The sequence below is a fragment of the Ambystoma mexicanum genome, chromosome 1q (genome assembly GCF_040938575.1).
Source record: "Ambystoma mexicanum isolate Mex_15411 chromosome 1q, UKY_AmexF1_1, whole genome shotgun sequence".
Taxonomy (NCBI): Eukaryota; Metazoa; Chordata; class Amphibia; order Caudata; family Ambystomatidae; genus Ambystoma; species Ambystoma mexicanum.
The window spans coordinates 710,034,955-710,049,834 of record NC_090922.1 but is presented as its reverse complement, the minus strand read 5'-3'; the positions used below and the strand labels follow the sequence as shown (position 1 = coordinate 710,049,834).

The following is a 14,880-nucleotide window of genomic DNA, read 5'->3' as shown; positions in this document are numbered from 1 at the left end:
CACATGTGAGACCCCCCCCCCAACACTTTCTGCTGTACCTGTGGATTATTTTGCTATGTTCCTGAGTGAGTAGGAACCTTTTTCCCCCACTCAGCCTTTCTTTTACTCTTTCCATGGAAGTCATTTTTGTGACCCTCCATACTTTTTGGGAATCATACTTTCCTATAACTTTTTGGACATCTACATGCTGTTATTGCATTACAAATAAATAAAGAATAATTCTTCCAAAAGAACATGAGTAATTTGTTTCTGTGCAGTGTTGCTGGGGAGCCCCTCAGGATTCCCTTTTTATTTTATCTTGGTAACCCTGTGTGAACTAATGTTCCCAAGGGTAGAAGGATACCTTTTACCCTTTCTACAATCCCCATTGTGAGATCAGCACACCCCACCTTATGTGGAGTGCTGGGGGGAGCCACTTTATCCCCTTTCTCACTGCTCCTGTAACATTTCTGTTACTGACAAGCATACCTTTATGGCTGGTGGCAGTGGGCCTGTTCTACCAACTTTTTTGTGATTTTTACTTGCAGGCTGTCAACTGAGCCGCAGTAATGCACAGAAGGGTCACCATTCATCTAGAATGGTGGTTGTATTCTTTTTTTCAGCATTTTTAGGGTGCTTATCCTTTCTTGGTCCTTCTTCTGACGTCCTGGGAGGGGGAGGTCCTGGTTTGATGTTTGTCTTCGTCAAATTCTTTGCGAATCCCACAGAGGCTCCAGAGTGTCTGTGAAGACAGGAAACGAGGGAGGAGTCTGAAACTTCTCAGTCCTTTGTCTTCTGGCATGCCTACCCGTAACCAGCTCCAACTGGGAGGACAGCCACCCCCCAAAGTTTGAATGTAGCATGTGTGCTAATTGACTGGGTTCCTGGATAAATTACCTGGATCTGGAAGATGAAGATAAGTCGACAACTGGAGCCGAATCGATGAGGAAGAAGAAGAGAAGAGGGCTGTAGCTGATTCCAGCAACCACAGCTACCTGCTGTGTAACCACTGCCTGTACTGGTCCCTTCTTCCATGTGACAGAGGAGCCCCAAAGACGACGACTCCGCCCGTTTTGCGAGCCATCCCACGGCGAGCTGTGACCGTCCTGGGCTGCAAACCGTCAGTACCCTGGGACCTCAAGGCTGAGTGCTTTGCAACGTCTTCCCATGAACAAATCTCGATGAAACATTGCTGGAGTCTTGCTGGATCTCCAGAAGCGAGATTCCACCCCTTGAAATCCCCTCACCCGAGTGTTGGACCTAAATAGTGAGGTCAATTTATCAGACGACAGTCGTTCTTCCTCTGGTACCTTGAAAAAAGTGCCAAATCCACAGAGCCATGTAAAGCACAGAAGAATCCTCTGCTGGCAGCCTTTCCTCTCGACTGCTCCTGCAATTTCCATCGAGTGTCCTTTCTTTTGTTACCACAATCACGAATCCAGAGACCGAGCCCTGTGCAACTGTATCGTGAAGGCATCCCTCTGCAAGCTCTTCTTCACTGCTGAGGTGCTGTGTGGCGTGAGGTAATACTTACCTAATTTTTTTGTCTCTCCTCTCTGTGGCTCGCGTGCATGGTAATTCGTGTAACTGGGAGTACACCCATTCCGTTTGTCCAGGCCGAACACTGGAACGCATATAGGGAACCTTCTATGGAGTCCCTGAACACTTCTACCAACTCTAAAGTCTGTTACTTGTTGGCTGAGAAATCCTCTGGAACACCTGACTTTTTACAGTTTGTGCCTTATCTTGACCAGCCTCCTGTTGGCCACTGGACCACCAGTGTCCCTTTCTCCATCTGGGAACACTCATGCCCTTGATTAGGGAAGGACTGCTAAAATGTAAGGCTTCTGTAAATAAAATATAACAAGTTTTGCAAAGTACTTATTTGCTATGTGTTGGTGCTGTAACTGAATATTCCTAAAATAGAATACGTTACAAAGTTATTACTTACCTGTGAATTGCTTGATGCCATTCTGAAAAGTATTACAAAATTATGTACTATCAGTAGTTTAACTGTATTTTTGCTTTAAATAGAATGTGTGACAGTTTACTACCAATAGGGTCTGCTTACCCTGAATTGCAAATTGTCATTCTAAAAGTCTAATAATGTGGTTTTACTCACCTTGAATTGCATACTGCTATTCTAAATGTGGTTTATAATTTGGATTACTTACCATAAGTATAATGTTGGTTTTTATATTGTGTTTAGGAATTATAATAGTAATTGCATTTCTAAATAATTCTTTGCCTCTGTATGTATAAAATAGATCATTATTTTTACAATACATCAGTGTACGAGTATAATATCAAGTGGTAAAAGCCTGTACTCAGAGTTTCTGTGTTGCCTAAGGCATAGTTTTATAAAGTCCCTTTCAGTGGATTTTAGAAAAACTATTCCAACAACTGTCTAGCCCCAGTCCACATCCCTGGTGCCAGAAGGTCTGCTGCTGAGGCAGATGTGAAACCAGTAGTTTCCCCTTACTGGACAACAACTGGCTGTTAAATGGTGCAGACCCTTACCATTGGTGGGTTTGTACTTGCTTCCAGCTCCAAATCTGGATAAGAGGACTCCTCCTGCAGCCCTTCTGCAGATCTATGTTGGAGCCAAGAATCCTACGATGAAGAGAAGCCTGCTGATGCCCAGAAGACATCCAGCATCCGTTCCTTTGACTGGCCCGGTGAAGCCCTGCATCTCTGCAAGATCCTAGAAGACTCATCGGTGCTTCGACCCTTGGACTAGTGGGACCTACTAGTCTCACTTCCTGCTCTAGGTTGCATGCTCCAAGAGCCTTTGGACTGCCCGGAGGACCTACCGGCTCCCTCGTGGGCTACCTCGCCAGAGACATGGCCTTTCTGCGTTCAAGCCCGGAACTTTGGTGGTTGGTTGCCAGCTTGTGCCATAAATCACCTTCTCCCGAATGTTCAAGTTCCTGGCATCAAGGGACTGGAAGGATGCCTATTGTCTTCAGTAAAGGATGACTGTCACTAGAGCATGCCTTTCTCCATCCCGTGAGGTGTCCTGAAGAGATTTGCATCGCGAAAGTCTGCAGTCTTCATCATTTGAGCTTGCATCTTGAAGTTACACCTGCAACAGAAGAAACTCTCGAACCAACAACAGAAGAAATGCTCAAACCTGCAACCCCAACACCTCTCACCCAATCAAAGGATGGAAGTTTGTGTCCCCAGCGACCCATTGTGTGATCTGGGAAAATCTGGGTTAGGGGGCATGAGTAAGCAATCAATCCTGTTACTGTCTCCCCCTGTCCTCCATAGGATAACATTGGGTGAAAAACACTTTGTCTCCTAATTCCCTCTTCTACTTACCTTTGGTCATCGAACCTAGGTCAAGTCTCCTGCCCCTGAGCTAGTCTTGGGACTGGAAGAGAGAGGATAACCTACCTGTCTTTGGGTACAGTCTTATTCTCCAGCATGGGATCTGGCATGGATTCACATACTCATGAATATTCCCAGTCGTCAGGCTGGGAATCCTCAGTAAAAGTAAAAACAGTTTCACTTTCGTGTGTCTTTCTACTATAAACCAATCACTGAGCTCTGGGTCATACTGCCCCCCGCCAGTGACTGCCCTTTCCCTAAGCCCTTCCTCTGGCAGCCATCTTCAGATTTCTACTGCACGTTCAAGTGTTGGGAGTCCTTGTGTTATGCTTTTAGAGCTTTCTGAGTTTTTCACATTTTTTGGCTAGGAAAACCCTACTTTTGTTCAATCGAGCCAGTGTGCTCCAATGTTTCTTCATCCGATTAACGGGGATCTGTTTTTCGGCATCTTTCATCGCCCCTCAAGGCGGAATCGTTGAGTGTTTCTTCTTGAAGTTTCCAGAAGGCCATTGGGCTTAAACCGCACCAGATCATGTCAGAAGAGGACAGGGCTTCCCTCTTCAAACTCTGCACCAGCTGCAGCTTGCGGAATGTTTTCATGGACGACAAGCATTCCCAGTGCCTTTGTCTTCACCTGTCGCACAAGGAGGAAGATTGCGATATCTGTCGTGGCTTTACCAAGCGCACTATGAAGGATCGGCACATAAGACTGGCAATGTGGCTCAAAGCCAGGGCTCTACCCTGTGTGGTCCACAGGGGCATGCCTCATACGGGTTCAGCCAGCCAGAGCGGGCTTCTAAATCCTTCCATCCGTGGGGGCCCAAGACCAGTCTGCTTCTGTTGGGGTCGACGCGCAAGCGGGTCCCGCGATGGGCAGGGCGCATTCATCTCCATCTGCCTCAATCTCCAGTCATCGCTCCAGTTCTTCGTCGAAGAAAAATTCAGCTACCCCGGGGAAGCTGCGGGAGAAACCTGAGAAAGCCAAGCAGAACAGGTTGCCAGACCAGCCCGTGAAGGCCCAAGTGATCCAGGCTAAATCGTCATCCTCTATCGAGTTGGTGGTGGCCTCCTTTTCGAAGGCGAAAGGGGCTGACCCGGTCCAGGGTACCCCTATGACGGCCAGGGTGGCTCGGCCAAACCAGTGGACAAGACCCCGGAAAAGAGGGTACCATCCATTAGCCCGAGACCGACCCCCTCAGGACCCGAAAAGGAGGGGTGTAGAATAACTCCAGGGCACGGATATTTCTTCTTCCGACATGGAGGGTGAGGGTTCCCGTCCACACCATCCCAGGAGACGTTGGGGACACCAGGAACTTCGAGGAGCTTCCCAGCCGGAGGCGGGGACGATGTTGGCGTGGACGACGACATAGGCGCTGGGCCCAGCGACCCTACACCCCAGGCACCTCCCATCTGTTGCATGATATTCTCTCGACCCTCCACACACTGGTGTCGTTGATTCGGAAGAGGATGCCAGCAGCACTGCCAAATGCACTACCCGCGACCACCCCGTTGACACCTGGGCCACCATCGCATAAGAAAAGGAGGAGGCACCTTAAACCTGCGCTCCAGCCACCACTGCCCTCCACCTCTAGGAATACGGGGACGGACACGGCGATGACAGACACCGATGGCGGCGGCATTTCTCCGCCTCCAAGGGATTCTCCGACAGACGAAGTGAGCTCCTTCCACTCCATGATCACCTGGGTGTCGGAACTCTTGCAGCTCACCCCGGAAGAGACGAAGAAGGAGGGCTTCCTGCATCATCGCCGGGAGGAGAAAAGGAAGACCATTCTGTCAGTGCCACTCCTGGAGGACGTCTGGGATGAGGGTCTGGTGCTGCTGAAGAACCTCGCCTCAGCCCTGGCAAAAAAAGACTGGCTAGAAAAGAAATACTGGCTGCCGGGGTCTGCACTCAAATGTCTGCGGTCACAGCAATCGGTGGCCTTGGCGGCTGCTCGGGAGGAGTCTTCCAACCAGTCGCCCTCAGCCACTGCCACCTTGACATATGGGGGGGGAGAAGTTGGACTCTGTGGGTAGAAAGGGCATCTACTCAGCCGCAACGACGGTCAAGGTGGCGAACGCTTTTGCCATCCTGGCTAGGTACGTCCAGGAGTTATGGTACAAGATGGCCCCGATTCTGGATTTCCTCCCAGAGGACAAGCGGGTCGAGGCGATGGAGATCCTTCAGGAAGACGAGGTGGCATTGGACCACTCCTTCACCGTGGGCCTGGATATTTCGGACACAGGGTTCCGCCAGATGGGAAACGGGGTTTGCCTCCATCGTCCTAGATATGCTGTTCGATGGAGACAATCTCTTCGGTAAGGCCATCAATTAATCTCTTCAGGCCATCAGGACTGACCCAGAAACAGCCTGTGCCCTAGGCACACTGCAACAGCTCCGTCCTTTCGTTCCTCAGGAGGGAAGTCAGGCAGATCTTGAAAGAGTTTTGGCTGAGGTTCGTCCTCTTATCGCCAAAGCCTCCCATCCCATGACCCAGGAAGCCTATAGGGGTCATACAAAGGCCTTCATAGGTGGCCACTGTCGTCGTCAAGGCTCTCAGGGCGGCGCACCGGCCTCCAAGCAGGACTGAACCAGCAAAGATGTCGGGCCCCCACCCCTGCGTCCCGGTGGGAGGCCGGCTGGCGAACTTCATCAGAGTGTGGATAAACATCTCCACCGATCAATGGGTGTTGGGTGCTCCTGGACACACTTTGGCGTTTCATCGAGTGTCCACGAATACTACTGGTGGCTCGGCAGGAACAACACATCCCTCAGTTGCTGCTGGAGGTTCAGCCATGTTAAGAAATAAATAAATAAAATTTAAAAAGGGGGCGATAGAGCTGGTTCTGAAGCGACTCCGGGGCTCCGGAGTTTATTCAAGAGGCCCATTCTCAAACTACGCCGACTCAACAAGTACATCAAGTCCCAGAAATTCAGGATGGTCACGTTGCAGCACGTGCTCGGCCAACTGGAGGAGGGAGACTTTCTGTCGTCGTTGGATCTAGAGGACACGTACTTCCATGGCCCCCATAAACGAAAAACATCGCAAAATCCTGCGCTTCGTCGTACAAGGAAAGCACGGCCAGTTCAAGGCTCTCCCCTTCCGACTGAAGTCGGGGCCCAGCGTCTTTACAAAGTGCGTGTTCCGGTGGAGGCCCATCTGCAACTACAGGGAATTCATGTGTACTCATACCTCGACGACTGGCTCATCCGGGCCAAGTAAAGGGACATTGCCGTTGATCACGAAGGGAGGACTGTACGGCTGCTGATGGATCTGGGGTTCTTGGTGAACTATGCAAAATCCTGCTTGACTCCATCGCAGGACGCGCTGTTCCTGGGGTCCAGGCTCAACACGGTATCCTGCCTGGCGGCTCCATCCGAGGAGAGGATAGCAGCCATTTTGGGCAAGGTGCAACGGCTGTTAGCACTGAAGATTGCCACGGTGAGGACCATCAAGTCACTGCTCGGCATGATGTCATCATGTATCTACCTGGTCTGGCTCTGCAGGTTGCGGATGCAACCGCTCCAGGTATTCCTTTACGCCCGATGGATCCAGATCATGCTTGACGAGGAGTTCCATTGACCGATCAGGTGGGGGGGTGTGCGCTCCAACATCGCTGGTGCCCGGACTTCCATAGCCCATCGTACTAGGAGCCGGTCATGACGGATGCTTCCCTGGAGGGCTGGGAAGCCCACACCGGACGTCTCCACGCCAGAGCCCTGTGGCTGCCAGAGGAGAAGACACCACACATCATTGTCCTGGAACTACGGGCAGTGTTTTGGGCCCTCAAGTAATTTCTTCCATCTCTCAAGGGCAAATGTTTTACATCCGGAAGCAGGGTGCACCAGATCCCTGGCGCTCTCCAGAGAGCCGCAGGAATTGTGGCACTGAGCCGTCTCCCAGGTGATGTTTCTCATTCCTTTTCACCTGGCGGGAGTCAAAAACACTGTCACTGATTCCCTCAGCAGGTAGCTGCGCTCTTGCCACAAGTGGGAGCTTTGGCAGGATCACGTGGACAACCTCTTCCTCAGGTGGGGCAGGCCCCAGATCGATCTGTTTGCGACGGACACCAAGTGCAGGAGGTCCGCCAGCAGGTTCCCCCAACCGGGGAGCATGGGGGACGAATTCTCCTTACATTGGGAAGGCATGTTCCTGTACGCGTTCTCTCCATTGCCACTACTACTACGAGTCATCAGTCAACTTAGACGGAGCAGGATGATCTCGTCGCGCCAGCGTGGCCAATGCAAATCTGGTGCCCGGACCTTCTCAGCATGTCAGTTTCCCCTCCAGTCAAGCTACCAGTGGTTGCGGATCTTCTCGCCATGGAAGAAGGCGCAATCGCGCACCATGGCCCGGGATCGCTGAACCTGAAGGTCTGGCTCCTGCAACATTAGAGTTCGGTGGTTACGAGCTGCCTGCGGACTGCAGGGAGGTCCTCACCAAGGTCAGCGTGTCGTTGACTCTAAAGTGTTACAGACACAAATGGAAGTGTTTCACGACTTGGTAGCGGTCACAGAAGATTAACCCTCTGAGGGTCATGGCCCCCCAAGTCCTTCCGTACTTGTTGTCGTTGGCTAAGTCGGGGCTGGCGCACGCTTCCATCAAGGTGCATCTGGTGGCTATGTCCCGCTACACCAGGTCTCCGGGACGGTCTTCGCTTTGGTCAAGGAGTTCATCAAGGGACTGTTCTCATCATTCCCGCCGGTGAAGGCGCCTGCTCCGGCTTGGGAACTCAACGTGGTGCTGACTAGGCTCATGGGGGCCCCATTTCGAGTCTATGCATCAAGCTCCGCACAGGTTCCTGTCTTGGAAGACTGCTTTCCTCGTGACCATCACCTCTGCCAGGAGAGTAGGTGATATCCAGGCCCTGTCCTGCAAGTGGCCTTATTTGACTTTCTACAAGACGAGGGTGGTGCTTCATGTCCAAGGTTCCATCGGAATTTCATCTCCACAAGCCCTTGGTGTTGGCTGTGTTTTTGTGACACCGGCGGAAAGGACTTTGCACTTGCTGGATGTGGTTTTATGTGTCCTGCACGAAGAGTTTCTGGAAGACTTCTCAGCTTTTTGTGAACTTTGGTCCGGTGAACCATGGGATGGCCTTATCCAAGGCTTCCTTCTCAAGGTGGCTCTCCGGCTCCATCACTCATCGTCACCGGTTGGCAAACCAACCGCTGCCTGGCTGTCCGAGAGCCCATTCTACCAGAGCGATCACTGCGACAACAATGTTCCTGTCTGGTGTGCCCTTGCTGGACCTATGCAGGGCTGCTATGTGGAGGGCTACGCACACCTTCACGAGATTCTACTGCGTCGACAGGGATTCCATGGAGGAGACCAGAGTCGGCCGAGCAGTGCTACGCAACCTGTTCGCTTGACGGTGAGCCTGGTGAGGAGGTAAGAGTAATTGCTTCTGTTGAGCCTTGCCACCTCCCGTGGTTGTTTAATTATGTACTGCTATGTATTCTTTATTCATGAGCATGTGAATCCATGCCAGACCCCATGCTAGAGAAGGAACAAGTTACTTGCCTGTAACTATTGTCCTCCAGCATGGGTCTGGCATGGATTTGCATGCAAACCCTCCCTCTGCGGCTCTCCTTGGTCATACTGCCACTTTACGTGCTACCAAATCTGAAGATGACTACCAGAGGAGGGGCTTAGTGAGAGGGCAGTCATTGGCTGGGGGCAGTATGACCCGGAGTCCAGTGATTGGTTTAGAGGTGAAATACAGTTTGTAAGTGAAAGTGAAACTGTTTTTTATTTTACAGAGAATTCCCAGCCTGGCGATGGGGAATATTCATGAGCATGTGAATCCATGCCAGACCCATGCTGGAGAACAATAGTTACAGGTAGGTAATTTGTTCCTTCGTCCGCTTTCAATCAACTACCAGTCTTAAAGATGAGCATCCCTTCGACCATAATTGACACACACTCAAAAAGTGGGGCAGATTACTAGACCTGCATCCCACAAGGATACCATCCTTGTTCTTCTGGGAACACCAGTCGCCTAGCTCCACCCTACGTAGGACCTTCAAGTCTGAACTTCCGATCATCCCTGGCCCTGTTTTCTGTCGAAGCCATGCCAATACTTTGTCACGAAGGGCCTTTCTGGGTTCTTTCCCTGCTGGTTTCTCTACAGTAGTAATGATTACATTTCTTTGATTCATGAAGAATTCTTCTAAGGCCTTGTCCCTTATTACCAGCATCTGGGATTTACTCCGCCTCAAACTCTGGGCAGTGTGCAAAGTCTGTTTGGGTTTATAAAAAAACAGAGGGGGTGGTTAAGGTCAAAGCCTGCGGACAGACTGTTTTAATGATGAGGATAGTGGCACCATATTTGGAACCAAAGGATCTTCGCCCCCCTGACTGTCAATTCTTATCTGCAAAGTTTCGGAAGAATGTTCCACTCCCTCTTGTTTTTAGTCCATTTCACAATAAATATCTTTTTCTCCAGATGGAATTGCGAGGTGCACTTATCCAACGAATCAGCCCATATAAAATCTGAGAAATTATTGCTCAAGTTAAGTTTGTGGGTTTTATTAGCCTTAACTCTCAGTCATTACTCTGATATTGGCAGGTAAATAGGATGTGTCTTAGACTCTTGGATACCCTTTTCCATCCTTTGCTCAAGGGGTTGAACAGCTATGGAAAAGGACTGCATTGTGCCATTTGTACTTCCTCACATAATTTTAATGGTAGTGCCCCTGACACTGTCAGTATTTAACCGACAAACAGAGCCTATTGTTTTGGTTTCAAAACTTGCTTTGTAAGCGCAAGAACCCAGTCCGTGGTTCTAGTCAACATCTGAAGATAAATCAATTTTCTCATCCTGTAATCTCTGTTTCCTATGAACACTGAGTGTCTGGACCTCTGCCAGATGATTCTAATTTGGTGTTTTAGAGACGGTCGTACTGCCCTTTCCTACACATACAGGAGCAGATTTCTCATATATTGAGCCATCTCTGACAGGTTCTTTTGTTCCCCTCATACCGGTATTCGCGCAGCAGGAGGATTCAGCCGGGAGGATGGAAGACTTTTTAACTGCCAATGTTCCAGTAACAGGCATTATGCAATGTAAATATAAGACTTTCCCAGAAATCGGAACTTTCCCATATGATAAAGTGTCACTCAAGTTTCCCATCAACATGTATCCATCCTACATTATGTAAATATATGCACTATTCTGATGAGGTGGGGCCCGGAGGAACCAAACCCCTAACAATTTATCAGGACCACTAGCCCATGGTTCAAAAGTGAGTGGACTTATAAGCCACGAGGAGCTGATGCGAAGGCGGTAGGGGAAAGGACCCATCAATAGTCCTAGAACATCAAGCCGTGCTGTCAACCATAGGGCTGCAGCCGGCTTCTGTCGTGACATGGGCTGGGAACATTAGAGTGATTGACGGAATTCTCCTTAACTGGTCAACTCCACATAAAGCTTGCTTAAAGCAAGATTACTTGTTTTGAGTGTGGCTATCCCGTTAGTTTTGTTGCAAAGCATATCAAAATCATTAACTTGTGGGATTGGATTATTCTTTCAATACATCGTTCTCCATTTGATTCCTCTATAGCCAGTGACATCTCTGTTCTTATTTTAAATAATTTACAGAGCCGAGGAGAAATGCGTAAATGCCTGTATCTTCCTGTGTCTCCCTATGTGCTGTATTTTACCTTTTGCTTGAGGAGTTCTAATGTGAATGGAAGCCCTGAACCATATCATGCAATAAAGGAGCATTATCTACTAACCTCTTTCTCTTTCACACACAGAAACATGGAAGACTTTGTAACGTGGGTAGATTCTTCAAAGATTAAGAAGCATGTTATGGAGTATAACGAGGAGGTAAATGCAGCATACTCTGAATCTTTTACTCCAAATAATCTTTACTTTTCTATCTGGGCGATGTAGTTTTCTGAGTGAATAGCAGAGTTTGTGATCTAGATAAATGCACCTTTGTTGCCTTTTCTTTTCCTTTTAGTTATTTCTTTTAATACATCTCAAAGATAGCATTTTTATACCATAGGTATTAACATGCCTTTCCCTTATTACTTCACGCTTTGCTTACATTAATAACTTTGGTGCTTATCCTTGGTTTCACTGGTTCACGTTTAGGTCAACTTACGGGTTTCTATCTATACATTTACTCATTCAGATTGGAGACTTCACTTTCTTTTCTTCATATCTATTTGAGTCTTTAACTCCTAAATCCTGCAATGAATACACAATTTAGTAATGGCCAGTAACAATGGGGAGTATCTGCATTCCATTTAGGGTTTGAACAATTGTAACCAATAGACCACCTTTTATATTTCACCACTCTGCATATGGCCTGTTGGTAATTTCCACCTTAAGCCACGACCATTCAATAGAATGTTAGGTATCTGGGTGGCGGGAAATAAAGAACCATAATAAAACCATCCCCTTAAAATGTGCTGAACACTTTTATAGACTGCCACTGACAATCTCCCCAACAGCCTCCATCATCACCCGCACACGAATTGAACATCAGAACAAGATTTTCCATCATGGGATCTACTTTTATAACTGTAAACCTAGGAGTATCCCGTCTCGGGTGGGACCTAGGAACACTAAGAGCGAAATAGCTTTCATTTTTTAAAAATAATTTCTTAACATGAGAAGTCTACCTGGTGTGACAAATTTGTGGATGTCCCTTCTTCTCTAGGGGGAGACAGGGCAGTGCATCCACAGTATACTAGTCCCCCTTTGGGTGGTGCACCGAGGGAAGGAGATCACATGGGAGAAGAAGCCACTTATGGGATTAGGGATGAACATTCTTATTTATTAGACCCTCCCTCTTTCCCCAAGCCAAACTCCACTTTCCTGTTCCCAATCAATGCCAATGTCTTCCATTGTGAGGTTAACCAATCTGGTATGTGAGACCTGCCTAGCAGCCCTGAAAATACCATCCGTTTCCCATGTAACTCAATAAAAGTACTGTGAAGAAGAATATGACCAAGATTATAAAGATCACTCCAGAGAACCGGAGTGAACAGTCTAGTCTCTCACCGCGTTTGACAACAGAGGGAAATCAACATGGAGTGAGCCATCCTCTGACGAGGAAACCTGGAAGACGCTGACCCATAGAACAGGGGATCACAGTAGGAGACGCCATGCACAGAGGCGAACGGGAGCGCAAAGGTAGTCCAGGAGAAGGAGCTACACACTGCCTGAGCAAACCTCTGGGTGTCCCGTAGTCCAGCAAGCAGCTGGAAAGTGAAGCCCCATCCCGAGAAGGGAGAAGAGACTGGCCGAGTGACCGAGAAGAGAAACCCAAACGGAAATTGACCGGCGGGGACGCCGCCAATCGCAGAGAGCACTGCCGGCGCCTAAGAGGGAACCACCACTGCTGGGAAGATGCAAACTACAGAAACAGGTACTAATGCAGACCAAAAGGTCCTGGTGGTCCAGGAGGAATTAGGGAACAACTGCAGAGCACGAGATAAGAGGGTCTGGGACCTGCACTCAAATGAGAGCAAGAGGGGACCCTGTGAGAAACCAGTACAGAAGGAAGCATATGCTTGGCAGGGGAGTAAACCAAGCTATTGCAACAGATCATTGTGAGTCTGGGGCCCGCACCCATATGAGAGCCAAAGAATGAGTGTCTGGGATCCAGAGAGAAAGTGTCAGTCCACAGGAAAGCATATACGTTTGGCAGTAGACCAAGCTATTGCAACCACATATTGCAAATCTGGGACCTGCAACCACATGAGAACTTGAGAATAAGAGAGTCTGGGACCCTCAAAGCAAAAGAGACTGATCAGAAGAAAACCTATGCTTGGCAGGAGAGTACACCAAGCTTGTATAATACAGAACTGCTTGTCTGCGACTTGCACCCATTAGAAAATATAAAAGTACATTGAAGTTTATCCAAGAAGATATGGGGTCCTGGACCCAGGGAGATAAAGGAAAAGTAGAACCAGAAGGAATCCAGAGTAAAGGAGCTAACCCCTAATCCTTGGAGTCATACATTGTGGAACATTTCCTTTGTCGTTTCTGTTGGCAAGAACTGTCATTACCACTTTACTTTGGAAGAGAACACCCTTGCACATTAGTGTTGCGGTTAGAAGTAGGTCTTTGGGACACGACGGGGGGCAGACTCTTTATTTGACATCCTGACATTTTCACTAGTTCTCTTCAAGGCAGGGATACTTCTTTTAGCTTTAGGGGCAGGGAGGCCGTTTTCCCAACCCTATTACTGGTTAATACAAGTTTATAACCAAAACTATGCCACCTTAGTGTAAATAAAAGTTATGCTGCATAAAGCACAAACATGTATTTTAAAGCTTTTACCATTACTTTGATAATGAAAAAAGGAAAAGTTGGAAAGGCAGATAGGCTGCCATGAAACATGGATTTTAATGTAGCTGATTGCTCTGACATCCTATTGTACGCCAGAGTGACACTTGAACTTCACTTCATTTTTGCAACTGTGAAATCAGGATCTCTGAGCACCCCTCTTTTCTTCCTTTATATTATTTGTAAGGTGCTTAGACATCAAGGAATTGTTTCATAGCGCCCAAAACTACAGTTCAATGTTGTGTTCATTTTTTTATTCCATTCCACATACTTTAGCATACTCTTAAGCAAATTATATAGAGGTAAGGATTTCTTTCACTCTGCAACCCTATCTCCTGACTTTGTCCTGAAGATGTGCATTACTGCTAGTTTTAGTGGAAAATGAGGCACAAAAGAATTGATTGATCCTCATATTTGCTCATCATGCATCACTCACTGAGCAGTGCACAAGATCGGCCCATTATACTTACAAGAAAAGATAAAACCATACCTCCCATCTCGCACCCTAAGATCAAGCACTGCCCTCGTTCTAGTGATTCCAACCTCTAACTCTTGTCAGGATCCGCCTTCTCAACCTTGGCCCCAACTCTGTGGAACTCGCTTCCCCTCATATTCAACACACCCAAGACTATATGACGTTCCGCAAAGCTCTAAAAACGTGGCTCTTTCCGTAATACCAACCACGACCATCTGAAGCGATGCAACCCGATGACTAATGCTCAATGAAATCCGGAACAATGTCACCACTGAATGCGCTTTTTAATTAGCTATTAAGCAACCGCAAGCCTGAAATGCGGCGGAATATCGATCTCCTTAGATCATAACTCCACACAAACCCCCACCTCCCATATCACTATGCTTACTCTCTACTCTACAGCATCACACAGTTGGAGTGCAGCTACACCCCTCGATCAATTTCAGCCTAGCTGCTCGTATACGAACATTAATAAATAAAACGGAGCTATATCCCATGACAAACCGGCCTACCTGCACACATAAGTGTCCTACAGGCTTAACGTAGCCAGAACCCAGTATTGGTGTCCACCGCCAGACCGCACATATTCAACCGATATCAATAGCACCACACCTAATGCTAGGACGCAGCTACCATCAGCCAATTACATCAGCTGCTCACATAGCTGGTGCACCCAAGCACCCTACGACACCCTACTCTTTCAACTGACCTGGACTACGGTCCCTGAGGGCGTTCAACCTGCCAGCGCTTTGAGGTCATACCCGTGATATACAGAGCGCTAT

The 14,880-nt window shown here is 48.3% G+C and overlaps 1 protein-coding gene across 2 annotated transcripts in view; it reads left to right on the top strand.

Moving 5' to 3' along the window:
* IMP3 (IMP U3 small nucleolar ribonucleoprotein 3) overlaps positions 1-14,880 on the top strand; it is a 143,847-nt gene that overhangs the window by 104,128 nt on the left and 24,839 nt on the right. For both annotated transcript variants that reach the window (XM_069641337.1, XM_069641338.1), the window contains exon 6: positions 11,076-11,148. In XM_069641337.1, the coding sequence (XP_069497438.1) occupies positions 11,076-11,148 (73 nt within the window). The remainder of the gene's footprint in view (positions 1-11,075; positions 11,149-14,880) is intronic.